Here is a 17,917-nt window from a genome sequence, read left to right as displayed (position 1 = left end):
TTTGCATGTGTTGCAAAGCTTATACTGTTGTTCTAATTTTGGAATCTTTCACATTTCACCTCTGTGTTTTTACTTATCTACTTACTGTAAGTCACTCTAAACTCTGAAACAGCTAAGCATCTCCAAAATGCATTGACTTTGATCACTAGAGTTAAGGTTTCTCAACATTCATAATGAACAGGGCATTTATGTTCGTGTAGTCTCATTGGTAGTGCCTTTTGTATTCTGACTTTATTTTTTCATCTTTTTATTTTCTTTCTCTTAGGAAATGCTCCACAGCTTGGGTGGGATTGAAAATCTAGCTCAGGTAAAATTCCTTTTAGTACCTGTCCTGGTTTTGGTTGAGATATAATTGTTTCTCCTTCTAGTAGCTGTTAAGGCACTGCATTTTGAATTTAGGAAGACAGTAATGCTGATAACACACCGATGTTTTAGTTGCTGCAGAGCAGTGCTTACACAGAGTCAAGGGCTTTTCTGCTTCTCGTGCTGCCCTGCCAGCAAGGAAGCGGGGGGTGCCTAAGGAGCTGGGAGAGGACAGAACCAGGATAGCCAACCCAAAGTGGCCAAAGGGATGTCCCACACCATGTGGTGTCACGCTGAACAATAAATATGGGTTGGCTGGCAGGAGTTAGGGGCAGCTGCTTGGGGACAAGCTGGGCAGTGGATGTTAAACAATTTCATTGAGCACTACTTGCTTTGTATTTTCTTTTGTTATTATAATTACTATCAGCATCATCATGATCATCATCATTATTACTATATTTTCCCTTCCTTTCCAGTCCAATTAAACTGCCTTTATTTTCCTTTTTTTGGTCCTAATAAACTGTCTTTATCTTAACCTATGAGCTTTTACCCTTATTCTGAGTCTCTCCACTATCCCATGGGGTGGGGTGGTGGTAAGCAAATGGCTGTGTGGTGCTTAGCTGCCTGCCTGGCTAAACCAGAACAGTACCTTTACCCATTGTGTTGAATATCAGTTTATTATGATTAGAATAAAATATATTGTAAAAAAAAAAAGAAAAAAGTGTATTCTTGGTTCATGGAAAGAAGTGAATCTATTCCTGTGTTTGCACTTAAACGGTGTTTTTTAAATTATTATTATTATTTATTTTTTATTTTTAAAACTAGTACACAGTGCACTTATATCCTTATAATCTAGCAGCATTTAACAGAAGACTTTCCTTTTGGAAGGCATAAAAAATGCCCCCTAAAGTGGGGAAAGGATTAGAAAAGTCAGTACAATTGGTTCAGTCAAAAAAAAACTATATATTTTGAAGGAAGATATGTAAAGGCACCTTGAATTTTAGCAAATGACTTTTCGAAGGTGAAAGCATAGTGATAGAATGGTTGAACAGGCTGAAAACTGGGGACTACACTAATTCTACATTGCAGAATATTATTGTTAACCAATTACTGTATTGTTGTTGCTTTACATTAACACTGCTTTACTCCTAGATTTTTAATACTCGTTCTTCATTGAGTGGAATCTGCCCATTTATCAGTGAATTATGGCGTATCTTGAATATGGCCCTAGAAGTAAGGTCTTTGTATTTAGGGGTGTTCAGTTGTTCAGTGGATTTTCCTCTTGTGGAATTTTTACACTTTTGAGTTCTTGTACTTCCAAGATCTCTTCTGTACCCTGAGAAGTTTTAACAGCAAAAGTGTCACTTTATAGACTTACTTTTTTTTTTTTTTTTAATGATACAGCTGCACCACCTACAGGCAACTTGTGTGCATAACACTCTAGATTTATGAACTAAAACTTATTTTTTAATGTACTTTTATTTTTTTAATTCTCCCCACGTATAGTATATGGAAACCGTAGCAAATAGCTATCTTGATTATGGAGAGCAGCAGCATGATATAGACAAATTGGTCAACATGACATGTAAGTAGCCAATAACATAAATTTTGAGTGCACTTATGACATTTGTATGTGAGGCTTAAAAACATTTAAAATACCTGAGAGGGTCAGTAACTGAGGTGTTAGATTCATTATTGGCATCATCACGTAATTATAAAGGTAGCTGAAACTGTAGAAAGCAAAACCTTTTTTTTAGGTTTAATATTTCTTCTTAAGAATTTAATACCTCTAAATACCTCTATGCACTGAAGTAACAGGGTAAAATGAGCTAGTCGTGGTTCAAAGAACTTATCTGGTATTTTATTTTATTATCTGTTAAGTAAAATGGAAAATACTGAGTGGTAAAGCTCCAATATATGCAACTTCCTTTGTTCCGTAGACATTCTTCAAAAGATTGCTGCTGTTAAAGATCAAAGAGAATGGGTTATAGCAAGTGGAGCACATAAAGTAAGTGCTTTATAAAATTACTAATCATAACCAATTAGCTACTTAACTAAATGAATTTTCCTTTTCAGATTTGATCTAGTTGGCACTAAGTTCCTTACAATGTCAAGTTTGTAAAGTAAGATAATCTCAGTTCTGTCTTTTATTGTGGTGTACGAGCATCATGATGATTACTTCTTCTGTGTGACTAACTGGCTCAATGTATAGTTATTGGATGTTTGAGAAAATTAGTTCTTAAATATTTGAACTAACTCATTCCTATTAAAAATACTAGCCATGTTTACACTGTCTGGGACTATGCATCCTATGATATGAATTGAAATGTCTGCTTTGATTTTTCACTTAGGCAACATTGTGTGTCAGTTTTGCTAGAGATTACTCTCAGTATAAGGATCTACACTTGATGTATTTTATTGCTGATTTGTGGGAAAAAATAGTAACATTGGAGATTGAGATCAGTATAAGTAGTGCTTTGTGATTCTGTTATGCTGCAGTTGGCAATTAAGATCAGATAGGACTGGATTACATTTCTAGAGGATCTAGACAAATAAGAATTTTACTTTGATATAAATCATTAAGAATGTATATATATATATATGGCCTTAAATTATCTACTGTATGGTTTAAATATAAGCTTAAAATTAAGTTTTTACTTCAAGAGGACTTGGTTTAGAATTCTGAAGTGTTTTACACAGGAACAGTTGTTTACAAAGTTATATTAAAGTGCACAGATATTTTAAAAAATCTTGAGAGATGAATCCTTAAAAAGATGAAACGTCCTTGTTCGTCCGAAGACTTGGGTGTATTGTAAGACTTTAAGAGTGTATTTTAGTGTACCTAAAATGTACTTTAAAAGTACCTAAGACTTTTAATGTATTCTTTAAGTATTTGGTAACTTTATTTTGAAAATTTATGGCATTTCAATAAATAACTACTTATATGTTTGAGTCATAAAGGAAAATGAATAATTTATATTCATTTGTCTTGTTTGATGTTTCATTTTCTAGACCTTAGTAAATTTGTTGTCTGCCAGAGACAGTAATGTGCTTTTAGGTGCCCTCCTTGCCCTGATTAGCCTAGCAGAAAGGTAGGTTCAACATAATGTGCTGCTGTTCACAATAAGAATTTCAATGTTATGTCTTTACACATTATGCCTTGTCTTGTTTGTGAGGAATACTTTTTTTTTTTTTTTTTTTTTTTTTTTCAAATCAAGTCTTGTTCTGTGGAAGACTAGGAAGTCTGCTTCATTTTACATTGTATGAGTAAAAATGAAAAGTTAAAAAGGTTTTACTAGCTACTAATTGGAAACTTTGGTCCTTGCAGCACACTTGCTGCTAGTGTGGAGAGCTTTGCAAGGCTGGAGTCATAGAATCTCTTTCGTAATCCCTGTGCAGAATTCTGTAGTTCTTACTGAATTCTCTCTATGTGAAGGTCTTTTGTGCTGAACTTAATATATGTGTCCCACAATAGCAAGCAAGAATATTGTTCAGTGTAGTGAATAGTGAATGCATACACCCAAATCCATATATATGTACCCTTTCTTCACAAAATGACTGGTTTAAATGAAAATAAGGTTCTTTTCTTTCCTTTTTTTTTTTTTAATTATTATTATTATTATTTTACTCTGTTGTGGGTGGGGATGGGGAAAATGAAAAAGGAAGATACAGCATCATTAATTCTTAAAGACTTATTTCCTAATGTCTCCCAGACTTGTTTAACAATTTTATCTTTAAAATGAAAAATTATAAGGAAAATTTTAAAACTGAAAATAATAATACTATTTGTTAAGATCAATAAAAATTTACTTACTAACCTTTCTCTGGATGTTCTCTTTTCCCAAATTTCTTTTATTCCATTTTTTTTTTTTAAATTATCAGTATGAATTTGAATTTGAATCTTATGCATACATTTGCAACTTCCATTTAAATTTCTTCACAGATTTAAATGTTTCACATTTTGACTCAGTAAGACAGTATATGGAGTATATTACAAACATTTGCATAAATTATATTTTATTCTAAAGGTACACCTAATTTTCTTAATTTCTAGTATGAAACAAATTATTTTCAACTTTACTTCTGTGCATTCAGGTGTCCACATTCATTTTTTTTTGTACTGAGAAAATTGAAAATTGTTACACTGTTAGTCTTGAGCCAACGTATATTTGTGTCTTTAAATATCTGTGATGTCGTTATTAGATAAGATTTGAGGAAAAAAATATTAGTCAAAACAGGGTATAAGGAATGGGCCTAAAGAGCAATGTGTTTTTTGATATGATTTAATTTCATAAAAATGCCAGAAATAATCAATTTGTAGTCCAGAATGTAGGGAGAAGATAAGTGAGCTCACCATTGTTGAGAACTTGCTGGTGATATTACATGAATACGATTTGCTTTCTAAAAGGTGAGATTTTGCTCGTAGATTAATTATGTTAAAATATTTTTTGACTTTTTCATTTAGAGTCATGTTTATTTAGAGGAATTAGATAGAGTGCCACTTTAAGATTCTCAGAGTAAATTTCTGAAACCTATGCATTTTCTGTCAGATATTGATATAGTGAAATCTCTTCTAGTAGTTCTGTTATAGGCTGTCTCTTCTCTCTCTGCTGACGGCCTACAGTGCAGTGCAAATAAACTGTGACGTTACCAAAAAGTGACAGCAGAAGATTTTCTTGATGTATCTTTGCTGCTGTCAAACCTGAATGGTTAGATGGAAAGTATATTGAACTCAGGCAGTTCCTTCGATATTGAATATAAAATAGTAAAACACTGAAGAACATATAGCTGCTGTAGTTTATACCAGAGGCTAGATAAGACCACAAATCCCTCTAATCACAAAATTGTACAGATCTTTGAACATCCACTTTCATCTCAGCTAAGCCTGCTAGTTGAACATAGTATATCTGCACTTCAGTAAGAAACAAATAGCCTTCAAAGTTGATATTTCACATAAACTATCCACATTTATAATTCTGAAGACTTAAAAAAAAAAAGTTGTGCTTCTAGTATGCAAATTATTCTCCATATTATTAGAGATAAATAAAATGAAAATGTGAAAATATGCTACTTACTTTCTGCATTTGAAATTATTTAGGTTATATATAAACCAAAGGGGTGTTATAAAAACTGGAATTTGAATATAGGCAGGAAGCTGATGAAGTTGAATGCTACTTATGAATAACTTTAAATTCAGTTAGGGATTTTCCTATGTTTCATGAGACATACATGCAGCTTTCTGGTCTCAAGTGGAAGTGAAAATTCCTAACCACAGTTTCACTGAAAAGTCCATCTTAATTACATCTTAATTACACTGAAGTTAATGAAAATCTTGTATGAATTTTTTTTAGTAATACATCCAATCCTTTTGTAAACATAATATTCAAAATATACTGGAGAAGAATCTGGATTGTTTGTGGAGCTATTCTGTTTTAACAGATGGACTTTATACTTGTACACACACTTCACACATGCAGTGCTACTTGTAGTAGTAATGCCGTTAGCAAGAAGGTGGTAATATGAATGGCTGAATGACTGTAGTCCACCTGGCCACCTCCATGCTGGCTGTGTATGCTTGGCCGTCTTTTTAGTGGAAAACTTAGTCATATTCAATAGTAAATGTAATTTCATCCTTTACAAAGGATGAAATTATATCTATATCTGTATATATGTATATATATATTTTTCTAATAGGCAATAAAAATTAATGATGAAAATATTGTTTAAATCCCTTACTGATTTTTTCAGGCTAACAGCAGAGTTGTTACGTCTCCTATGTGCGGAGTCACAGGTCAAAGAACAAGTAAAAATGTATGAAGGAATTCCAGTTTTGCTCAGTTTACTCCATTCTGATCATATTAAGCTTCTATGGAGTGTAGTTTGGATTCTGGTTCAGGTTTGTGAAGACCCTGAGACTAGTGCGGAAATCCGTGTTTGGGGTGGAATCAAGCAGCTCCTTCATATACTACAGGGGTAGGTTTTCGTTCCTGAGCATCCTGTCACTTATGTGAGACTGTTTCATATTTTAAGTTATGTTACTAGACTCCATTTTATCAAATAGAATCTTTGTTTTGTTCAGCTGTGTATGATGTCTATAAAAATTAAAACACTATTTAAAACATAATGAATAAGCAGTATTTTTTTCAACTATGCATTGTTCTCTTAGAGTTTTTCATATTTTCAGTGTATATATTGGTATGAATAGATTATAAATGTTATTAATGCTTACTTAGTTTCCTTATAATTAGACACCTATTTATTGAACTAAAATGGTGAATGTAAATAATGAATGCATTAAAGGGATTTTTTGTTTAAAGGCTTCTTTGCTTTTTCAAATTGTATTAACAATTAATAATTAACAATTAACATTATTAATGTAGTGAAAAAAAGACTTTTTCAGAACTTCAGAAATGGCTAACAAAGATGTGTTAAGACATTTTTATATTGCAATTTAATTCTTTCAGGGAAAGAAATCTTGTTTCTGATCGCTCTTCAGTTGGAAGTTTATCTAGTGCAAATGCAGCAGGCAGAATCCAACATCTTCATTTGTCAGATGATTTGAGTTCTGATGAGATACAAGAAAATACTTTCTCCCTTCAAGCAGGTTTGTTCACAAGGTGTAATCCTCAGTCATGTGTTCACTTACATCTGTAAAAAGGGATTCAAAATATTTCAAAATTAAATTATAAACATTTTTACCTGCTAGTGTGTATACTCCCACCTGGAAGGGTAGCACAAAGTCAATCTGTGTTAATTTCTAAATGTGCAGTACCAGTACATATGTTCAAAAGCACACTTTTTTTTTTTTTTTTTTTTAGAAAGAAACAAAGGATAAAATATTATGTACATGGGAATCATATATTTCTTCCACCTGTATAAATGTCTCAATTTTAAAAGATTTTATTTTTAGCTTGAGATTAGTTTTATTTGATCACATTGTTCCCTCTGTTCAAACTTATTATGATAGATCAGTCATAAATTCATTATAGTGGAAATATCAGAGTGTTATTTCTAAGATTGTCTTTAGATGAATACAGTCAGGTGAGGATCATTCAGTAGCTCTGGAGAGAGTCCCTTTTAGAGGAGGTTTTTTTAATATCAAATATCACATCAAGTCTCTGCTCTGAAATGTCTTCTGAAGGATCACGTTTTTCTAGTGATTACAGAAGGACCGTGGAAACTATCCTTACTAGGATTACATGAGAAGAATATTCCTGAAAGATGTAGCATAATCACAGACTCATAGAATGGTTTGTGTTGGAAGGGACCTTTTGAATGCTTTATTACTGTTACCTTTGAGGAGCTAGTAATGTGAAATGAATTACATTAGCAGTTCTCACATCCATAAAGACTGTAGTGCCTTACCAAAAGCACTACCTGAATGGAGCATATATTTGGGTTACTTCTGCTTTCTTTAAGGACCCCTAGGTAAAACAGTTGTACGTAAGCACTGAATTTACAGAAGACTTCTAGTTATGATGGGTGTACCTATCTATATTTTTATCTCTTGGGTACTGGTTGTAGGTTTCAAGGTTTTGGTAGTGGAACGCCTGCAAGGGTGGCCTCTGGGAGGTAGGAGTCAGCCTGTGCTGGACATAGCTGTTTCCAGGGGGCTCCACAGCAGACTCATCGTTGGCCAAAATTGAACCCATCAGCAAAGTTGGTGGTGTGCCTGTGAAAATGTGTTAAAGAAAGGGCAAAAATGCTGAGTGAGCAGAGGAGGAGAAGAAAAAGGAGAAACAGCAGTGTGAACACCAAGGTCATAAAAGGAGGAGAAAGAGGTGCTCTAGGCACTGGAGCAGAGATTCCCCTGCAGCCCATTGGAAGCTCCATGGCAGAGCAGGTATTCACACTGCATCCTGTGCAGAGGACCCGTGCTAGAGCAGAGGAAAAGTATGAAGAGGAAGGAGCAGCAGATAGGAACTGTTAGCTACTGACTGTAACACTCATCTGCCACCCTCCCACATCCCCCCCCACTGCTGGGGCATGGGGTAGATGAGCTGGGAATAAAGGAATGAAGATGCTTTTGGGGAAAAAAAAGGAGGAGGTGGGGGGGGGGGGAGGGAGGGAGGGAAGGTGTTTTAATTTTTAATCTTTGTTTCTCACTATCCTAATCTATTCTAATTGGCAATAAGTTAAATTATTTTTTTCCATAAGTTAAGTCTATTTTGCCTGTAATGATAAATGGTGAGCTATTTCCAGTTCTTTATCTTCACCCATGAGCTTTTCTATCCTATTTTTCCCCACCTGTTGAAGAAGGGGAGTGAATGAGTGGTGGGGTGTGCATTTGGCCCTTAGGCAAGGTTAATTCACCATGCCATCTGAATTTCTTTATGAATTTGGCCCTAAATGTTACATCTGAATTTTTGTCCTAGCTTGTTGTGCTGCGATTACTGAACTGGTGCTCAATGATACAAACGCTTACCAAGTAGTACAGGTAGGTAGACTTTATTAAGTTAAGTAAGGCATTGTGGTTTATAATTTTACTTATTTGTTCTTACTGGTCACTACTAATTAACAAGCCAAATGCAATTTAAAGGGATTGGACAATATGCCTTTATATAACTTTCATATACATTTTATATAACAGCATCTGTATACATTTACAAACAAATAAGGACAAAGATATCAACGTATGTATCTAGCTGTTTGGGATAATAAACAGCTTTACTTAGTGTATATTTTGGTTGGCATCTCTTGCCATGCTTTTGCTGTATTCATAACAGAATAGTAGTAAGTGTCATCATGGAATTAACTAAGAAAAACAAATTCTTAGTTTCAAACTGTGCAGCTTAATGTTGTTGTGTTGTTGTTTCACAAACAATTTCCCTTTTCCTCAGAGTCTGATATTTCTGAGATGGCTTCCTGGCATTCCATCCCCAGGGGTGTGTTTCTAAACTACATTTTAAAATGTAATATTTCAGTTGGGACTTATGGATTTGAAAACTGTTCTTAAAAATCCCTGCTATGTATTGCATGAATAGCAAAAGACATCAATGCTTAGGACAATAATATCAGCTAAAATCCATATCCAACTTTTATACCCTATATGTTGTCAGTGATCAAAGCTCTCATTTTATTTTAAAACCCAGCCGAAGTTATTCTTAAAAGGAATTTAGAAAACAGAGTTATCTTAATTATGATAAAGAAGGTATTTAGGTAAAGACATTTGTATACATTTCAAAAACTGTTGTTCAGGCAGAAAAGAATGGAAGTCTAGTTTTGTTTTTTTTTTTTTTCTTTGTATCTTAAGCACTGAAATTCAAGGTAAACAAAATTTGTCTTTTTATCTGAACAACATAACTTCATATGTTTAATGCTGAGTCTGATTTCATCAAAGTAAAACATCACTTATTAAGTTAGATATATTTTGAAAACAGTGCAACACCTGGGGGACTTAGGAAACAAAAGGTTGATTTTAACATAGAGTAGTTTTTTTCAGTGTTGCTCCAGCAGTGCATGATAACTGTGGTGTCAGTTAAAATTGCTGAAAATTGATGGGACAATGTACAAGCTGGAAATAAGATGTTTCAAGTTTAGCTTCTTCCCCCACTCATTCTGTTTAAAGGCAATGATGTCTCCCTCTGTCAAAATATCAGCCAATGTCCCCCTTTCAAATCAGGCCAAAGCTTCAAGCGTGTTCATTTTAACAGATTTCTACACTACAGCAGTCTCTTTCATTTTCAATCCTACTTCTTTCTCTGTGCTATTGTAATTTAGTGTTGTACAGTGAACAAGACGAAGAAACTTAGTTTAAAAATAGATAGAGGGAGAAGAGTTGCAGCACTTTTAGTTATGTGCTGAAACTTGTATAGAAAGTAAAGCTAAATACCCTCTAAAGGTTTTTATCAGTAGCAAAGGATATCTGGTTCAGGCTGTTCAGAACCGTTTGCTTCTGCTGTAGCTGCCCTCTTTCTGTCCATCCTTTGTCTTTGTCTGAACTTACAGCCTTGGTAGCAGCCTGCAGGCCAGAACATGTTTATGACTCAATGTCTCTATTTCACTGGCTAAAATTTTAGGTTAAATCCAGCCTTCATGAACAGTTGAAGAAAATGTGTCATGAACTGCAGCAGAACATCTGCAGAGCTGACACACATTCCCTTCAAGTCTGCTAGAGAGAAGAGTAATCCCCAGTAGGGAGCTTATGAGGTAACTGGGAGCTGTACTGCAACTAAATCCACTAGTGCCCATCTCTCAAACCAATGTGATGGACATAATATGTTAGTGGAGGACAAAAGCATGGTTACAGGGAAATGGAAACTGAAACACAGTATGGGTTTCACAAAATCCCACCAAAGGCACAGACTCAGGCTACCACTTCTGGTGTCTCTCTAGTTTATGATATTTATTGCAAGCTCACCTTGTAGTATCTGTTTGAATGTAAAGATGATTTCATTATGTATATTTAAGCTATTTCAGTTTATAATTCAGGAGGTTGAGAACTTGGAAATTTGTATTAGATTCTGATTTATCTGAAGTAGCAATGTTTTTATTTGTGGTTTCTGTGCAAAGGAATGCTATTAATGTTGACCTTTCTCTGTTCCAGGCAAATGGGATATATACAATAGCAAAGCTTATTTTACCAAACAAAGAAAGGAATGCTGAAAAAGCTAATTTATTGCAGGTAACTGCCTTTATTATAATTGCATATTGAAAGTCCAAAGCAGTTCCTGAGAATTTTCATGGTTTTAAAATTTATTTTAAAGTAAATATCTTACTTGAGGAAGGAAAAAAAATCAAACAAAACAAAACAAACAAATAATAATTAAAAAAAAAAAAACAACCAAACAAAAAAAACACAACAGCCAACCAACCAAACAAAAACAGGAGTAACAAATGGCCCAAGAAGTAAAAGCTGAACTGCTGATTCAATTTAAGGTGCTCTGTTCTGATCTACCTTGTTTCTTGCACCTCATATAGTGTAAAGGAAAATGAGTATTTTTCCAGTGATAGGACTACTTCAGGCTGCCCAACATCAGATCTTTTTTTATTCATTGCTCTCACTGAAACTTGATGAAAGCTTGATGTCGTACTAATATCTGTTTATTTCTGGAGCATCTTATGGTGGGTGTTAAATAAAATTAATTATTTTAATAATTATATTTTATATCATTATTTATAAATGTTTATAAATATAAATAAAATAAATTAGGCTGAAATTTATCAGCAGTTATTAATTATCTGATGGCTCTTTTCCAGCCTTTGTGAAATGGGTGTCTTTCTAAGCTTTAATAAAGTAGTGGTCTGTGGTTCAGGGATGTTTGTGACACAACTGGTGCTTCTCTTCTGTGGACAAGTATGAGATCCTTACCACAGCTGAATTGCTGTCTGTAAGGCCTTTATCATTGTTACTGCTATGCATTACAGTTGTAGCTATTGGAATACCCTTTATGAATTTCATAGGCATTTTTCTAAGATTCTGACAGTGCAGTGTAGTTCTTTACTGCTCCATTTTCTGTGCTTTCAATGATTACATTTTCAGCTTATTTCTACTTGTTACCTTAGTGATTTCATTCCTTCACGTCAGTTGTGGCTGTAGTATCAATCATTGATTCTGCATAAGTACCATGTATAAAAATCAGCATGCCTTAGCTGAGGCATATCACAAATATTAATATTTAATCTCAGAATACTAATGGAAGAAATACAAATACTACTGCCATTTTAAATGCCCACTTATTATTAATGTAGTTTCATGGTATCCCTTCACTGGTGGGCTTTCTAAAATAAAATCTATGTACAGTCTCTAAAATAAAAACCTTTCAAGGTAACATTTACGGCTCAGCTGGTCTGGGTTATTTTGTGTAGCTAAGTTCTGAGTATGATTCTTAGTGGAATATTAGACATAGCAACCCACAATCCTTCTTGTGTGATAGGGAGTTTATTTTGGACTGAAAAGAAACATTGTCCTGTAAAAGAGACAGCTTCTTAGTAGCATTAACAATCTGTTTATTTTCTGCAAAATTTCCATTCAAGTAATATTTGGCCACTATTTTCTTAATTTAATGCATTTTCAAAATATTGGAAAATGTGTTCTTAACATACGGATTAGTTCTGCAGTTATCACTAAGATACAGTTACCATCATCAAAACAGGGATTAACAAAATGAACTGTAGTAGCATTTTAGTCACTGATACAATAGAGTAATTCTAAATTGTTAGAAGCATTTACTTATTTGCACTGTTTCAATACCTTATTTTCCTTTGGTTTACTTCATAGCCATCTTTGTTTGGTCAGCCATATTGTGTAGCAGGTGCAGTAAATGACTCTTGATAGAAAGAATTCAAGATGTGTTACATAAAAGCTTACATAAAAGTTACATATTAACTACCTATCAGTGGATGTGTTACAAATAAACTTTGTTGAGTAGAGATTATGTAGAAACTGTGGTATGTAAAGATTTCTGTAATGTAAATGTACTTTATAGAAAAAAAATAAAATAAAAAATGAACATTCTCTCTCTCTCTTTTTTTTTTTTTTTTTTTTTTTTTTTGGCCCCATGTTAGAACTTCTGGTGTTCTATACTGCATTTTTCAGAAAAAAAAAAAAGTCAAATGCTGATTCTACTATATCATTTCAAAAACATTGATTACATTTACTTTTTTTTTTTTTTTTTTAAATTTGTTTACCATTGGAGAAGAAAGCAACTCTCAAGTCTTGAACTATCTGCAGATGAAAAGATGATGACTTACATGCTTTTCAGTGTGTACTATAGCTATAGTTATCTACTTTTCCTCCCTCCCTCTTTCCTTCCCTTCCTCCCTTTTTCTTATATAGTCCTACCTAGTACAGGAAGTGCCTAAAAATACATTTTTACTCCCTTCATTATCAGGTTAATAATGTAATCTACCTAGTCATATAAGTACAGAGCTTACTGACATGTTGGGCAACCTTGATGTTTACCATTGTTTTTTCCATTTGTGTTTAGATTTGTCATTAATTTTAGTATTTTTCCTACTGTAGTGTTATGCTTTCAGAGCCTTGAGATTTCTCTTCAGTATGGAAAGAAATCGACATATCTTTAAAAGGTATGTTAACAAAATGTTTTCTGCAACTCCATTAGGATAGCTTTCAGCAGTTGTCATTCCAATCAGAAAGATGTTATTTTTAAATGTTTTTATTTTCAGCATAAATAATAAGTAACAGACAACTTTTGTTCAGTCTGCAGCCACAGATAAACTTTCCTGCATTGCATCAGTGCCAGCCTACAAGGTCTAGATGTTCAGTAGAGACTTTTGTTATGCTTGCCAGAGAACCTAGCTCAGTAGGGACTTCCTCCTCCTCCATGAATGATTGTTTAAAATTTGTTCTAGACAGATTTTATACTGTCGGAGATAAACTGTACTTACATGTATATCTGAAGATTATCAGATGCAAGTTACAGCCCTGAGTAGTAGCAAGTAACTGGGAAAACTAATTTTTTCCTCTGCTCAGTCATCTGTTCCTTCACTTGTGAATAACTTTGCATCAAGCCAGCTTACTTAGGAGCATTACAAAAAGGTTTGGGCCAGTAAGGGGAAAAGGCCTTTCATCAATTACCTATTTTTACTGGTGGTGACAGTTTCTTCAGGTAGACTACAAAGGCTGTGTAAAACTTAACAGTTTAATTTGTGGGATAGTTTAATTTATTAGGATAGTAATCATATTGCCTATAAGGTCTGCATGATAGTAGTATTTCTATATGACTTTATTCTGTATCATAAATTCCTAAAATTCTAAATATAAATTTTATCTCATTTTTACTTTTAAAAAGGTGGATTTTGTACTGGAGAATGGCCCCAGTTTCTAATGAATATTGCTGGCTGGTGTCAAGCATGGAAAGTGATAAATCTGGCCTGCTTTGCTGTCTTTCTTTCTTTCTTTTTTTTTTTTTTTTTAAACATCTTAGTTTTCCATATTTTCATTTTTGTCAGAACTTTAAAAAGAAACTGACCTCCAGTTAAGCATGTCACTAATCAAATATCATATTGTATCTGTTAGCTTCAATGTGGCCTTTCTGCTGTTCTCAGTCCCTTCCATCTTTTAGGCTAGACTTCCTGGGATAAACATTTTGAGATGGGTGTTGTGATTCTTTAAATGCAGACAAATGTTAATCCTACCACTTAATGCATTACAAGAAGAAACTCAGATAAGGTGACTACAAGCATAATGTAATATACTATAAGAAAAACTATGAAAAAGACTGGAAATTCAGGAAGTACATTGACTTTAAAGAGGCTTACACTTTGGAGAACTGGCATTTATGTTAATACCTGACACATGGAGACTCAAGTCTAACTTTTGAAAAGTCTTTTGGTGCCTATATATGTAATGAGTTAGAACAATACGTTAGTCAAGAATAAGTGTATTATTTAGAAAGTTCTAAAGTAAGAATTAATAATAAACACTGAATTTCTGTAGATCACAATCTATTATGAATACTTTCTAAATATATCAAAATGTTAAACCTTTGCAGACTTTTTCCGACTGAATTGTTTGAAATCTTCATTGATATTGGACATTATGTGCGTGATATTAGTGCTTATGAAGAGCTGGTATCAAAGCTGAATTTATTAAAGGTAAGTATAAAGCTTCATAGTTTTAAGAAGCTGTATTCTTTGCACATTCTTAGCACAAGAAAGGCATGAAATATTTTGTATTTACTTATTTGTCACTTAATTTATAATCAGGAGGATGAATTGAAGCAAATTGCTGAAAGCATTGAGAGCATCAATCAGAATAAAGCGCCTGCAAGACATATAGGCAACTATGCAATTTTAGAGCACCTTGGCAGTGGAGCTTTTGGAAGTGTATATAAGGTAAACTTTTTGGTATTAGTTTACAGGCTTGAGAGGAACTGTAACAAAGAAGGTTTAATACCAGTTTTAGGCACTAACTTCCTTTGGATTTCATTAAGAGAATGAAGGTACCAGAAGGTACCATTATCTGGGCTTCTTGCTAACAAATGTTTCTCCTTTTAGCATTTACTGTGCTTTTGTTTTGTCACCTCTTGTAAGATTGACTAGTATATTTCTTTGGTTGAATAGTTTTACTTCTTATTAATTCCTTCCCACAAACAGCATATCTGCATATTGCTAACAAATCTGTGTAAAGCCACAGAAGTTCAAGTATATTTTATTTGGAAAGGAACATTGTGCGCTGTTAATGTTCCTTCAAACACAATGCCAAGTTCACCAGTTTAATGGTAACCTTCATTGTGAGGCAGTTATTTTGGCTAATCACATCAAGTATGCATACATATCATATGCGCAGAAAAAAAAGCTATGACTAACTTTTGTAAGGTGTATTTGGACTCAGTTAACTAATATGGTAGCCATAATAATGTCCTTTCAGTTCCCATCCTATACAATTTTTACGGGGATTTTAACTTTTTTATAGGTTAGAAAACATAATGGTCAAAATCTTCTGGCAATGAAAGAAGTCAATTTACACAATCCAGCATTTGGAAAAGACAAAAAAGCCAGAGACAGCAGTGTAAAGAACATTGTCTCTGAATTAACTATCATCAAAGAGCAGGTAAGTCTCATGGACTCCAGTTTCATGTATGGGCATTCTGCTATTAGAATTAATATTGTGAGTTCTCTTGTAGCAGGGCTTCCACCTGCTGTTACTGCTTCTATCTGATCAGTACTGTATTTGTCCCTTTCAGCTGAATGTTGTCAAAATTGCAAAAGTTCTTGCTGCAGTGTTAGCAGCAGTGCAAATGTTTGTTATTGAAGATTCTTACTTTTTTCTTGTTGGTAGCGTATGAACTTTTCTCAGGAATTCTGTAAATGAATTCTTGGATTTAAAATATGTTGAGAAGATGGTTGTTTTTATAATTGTAAATTAATAATAATACAACAGAACAGACCAATCATTAGTGTTCTTAAACTATGAAAGTCAATACTTTAATGTAGGTGTAATTGTCTGTTTTCAAACTTCCTTTATTCTGTTCCAATCATTAACAGGAGAGAGGGGTATGAATAATGCTTTTTTTTTTTTTTTTTCTTTTTTTCTTTAAATCTGTTTTCTCTGGTAATCTGCAACACTTTGATGTTTTCTTTGCAACGAAGTGTTGGGGATAGCATTGCAGTGGAGATCATAAGCAAGTTTGTGGAATTCTTGTGGAATTCTTCCTTCCATTGTGTAAACATAAATACTGTGCCATCAGTCTAAGTATTCTAAAGATCTATTTTTTTTTTCCTCGTTGTAGCTTTATCATCCAAATGTGGTTCGCTATTACAGAACCTTCTTGGAAAGTAAGTATAAAAGTAGAGAATTACAGTATTATACATAATGAAGAAATAGAAATACATAATAGAAGTACTTACAACTTGGAGTGTGTCAAATTTGAAAAGTAAATGGTAACATTTTCTTCAAGAACGGCTGTGGTTCAGACAGGCTTATATTACTTTAAGATTGAAAAAAAGATGAGAAATATTATTTAAATGTGTTTATCTATCAGTAAAACTACATGTAGTCTAAACATGCAGAAAGTATCATTTTCATTCTATAGAGAGCTAAGGAGCCCAAATTTGCAGATGGAATATTAAGTAGGGATAAAAGATACAGTAGAATGAGTGATACAAACTGCTTAGCCATATTGTCTTTTTTTTTTTTTTGAATATATATATATTATATATATATATTTTTTTTTTAAAGAGCTAGCTACCTACTTCCTACTGAGTGATTAGCAGGCAGTGAATTCCTTATAGTTGCTGTGGTATAAATGGATATAGAGGAAAAATTGTAAAACAAGGAGTAGAAATAATAATAAAATGTATTTGTCTGTAAAAAACAAAACCAACCAAACAACTCCCTCCCCCCCCAAAAAAAAAAAACAAACAAAACAAAACAAAACAAAAAAAAAAACACACAACAAACCACAACTGCGTAAAAATGTATTTTAACCTCAAATACTCAATTTTCAAATGCCTTCTGTATACGTGTATTTATTATTATTGAATTTTCTTTTTTGTAGATGACAAGTTGTACATAGTCATGGAGCTCATAGATGGGGTGCCATTGGGAGAACATTTTCACTCTTTGAAGGAAAAGCAACAACGGTTTACAGAAGAAAGAATATGGCATATATTTATCCAAGTAAGGCTGTACATTTTTTTTTTCATCAATACTTTTCGGCATGTAGTTATTAGCACCATTTATGTTTGTTAGGCTAATAAAAAGCAAAGTAATGCTTATTATATCAAGCACTAATACCAGATATGAGCATAATTTTATGTGCCTTTACTTAGATTGCAGTTAAGAATCTTTGTAAGGCACTTTCTGTTTGTTTTTAAGCTTTGCCTAGCTCTTCGTTATCTGCATAAAGAGAAAAGGATTGTTCATCGAGATCTCACTCCAAACAATGTCATGCTGGGGGATAAAGACAAAGTTACAATTAGTAAGTAAAACTCCTTTACTTGAAGAGAATTTCCCATGATGAAAGCGAGTAGAATTTCTTTACTGAAACTCACAGAAGGTTTCAGATACTGAGGTGTTGGCCACCATAATTGGAAGCTAGTAAATTATTGTATTTATTATACTGTTGTGTAAAATAATTGCTACTGCAGATTTTGTGATCATTGCTGCCAGGTATCATCAACCATGACTATGTTTGTTGCAGCTGTT

General features: G+C 33.4%; 1 protein-coding gene across 14 annotated transcripts in view; it reads left to right on the top strand.

Moving 5' to 3' along the window:
- The window catches only part of NEK10 (NIMA related kinase 10), a 122,222-nt gene that overhangs the window by 7,266 nt on the left and 97,039 nt on the right, over positions 1-17,917 (top strand). For 11 of the 14 annotated variants that reach the window (XR_014316789.1, XM_082752103.1, XM_082752098.1 and 8 more), the window contains 17 exons: positions 266-307; positions 1,810-1,888; positions 2,244-2,311; positions 3,316-3,395; positions 4,625-4,711; positions 6,052-6,276; positions 6,768-6,907; positions 8,679-8,740; positions 9,144-9,188; positions 10,850-10,927; positions 13,268-13,332; positions 14,760-14,862; positions 14,974-15,102; positions 15,683-15,820; positions 16,500-16,545; positions 17,268-17,389; positions 17,588-17,690. Coding sequence is in view for 13 of the 14 variants with exons in the window: in XM_082752103.1 (XP_082608229.1) it covers positions 269-307; positions 1,810-1,888; positions 2,244-2,311; positions 3,316-3,395; positions 4,625-4,711; positions 6,052-6,276; positions 6,768-6,907; positions 8,679-8,740; positions 9,144-9,188; positions 10,850-10,927; positions 13,268-13,332; positions 14,760-14,862; positions 14,974-15,102; positions 15,683-15,820; positions 16,500-16,545; positions 17,268-17,389; positions 17,588-17,690 (1,609 nt within the window). In the remaining variant the exon portion in view is untranslated. Of the gene's footprint in view, positions 1-265; positions 308-1,809; positions 1,889-2,243; positions 2,312-3,315; positions 3,396-4,624; positions 4,712-6,051; positions 6,277-6,767; positions 6,908-8,678; positions 8,741-9,143; positions 9,189-10,849; positions 10,928-13,267; positions 13,333-14,759; positions 14,863-14,973; positions 15,103-15,682; positions 15,821-16,499; positions 16,546-17,267; positions 17,390-17,587; positions 17,691-17,917 lie in introns of those variants that run through there. The other 3 variants (XM_082752106.1, XM_082752105.1, XM_082752099.1) reach the window with 3 other exon arrangements.

This window comes from Aythya marila, assembly GCF_965140915.1.
Source record: "Aythya marila genome assembly, chromosome: 2".
In the NCBI taxonomy this organism is placed as follows: Eukaryota; Metazoa; Chordata; class Aves; order Anseriformes; family Anatidae; genus Aythya; species Aythya marila.
The sequence above is the reverse complement of the archived record's forward strand: the minus strand, read 5'-3'. Positions and strand labels throughout refer to the sequence as shown.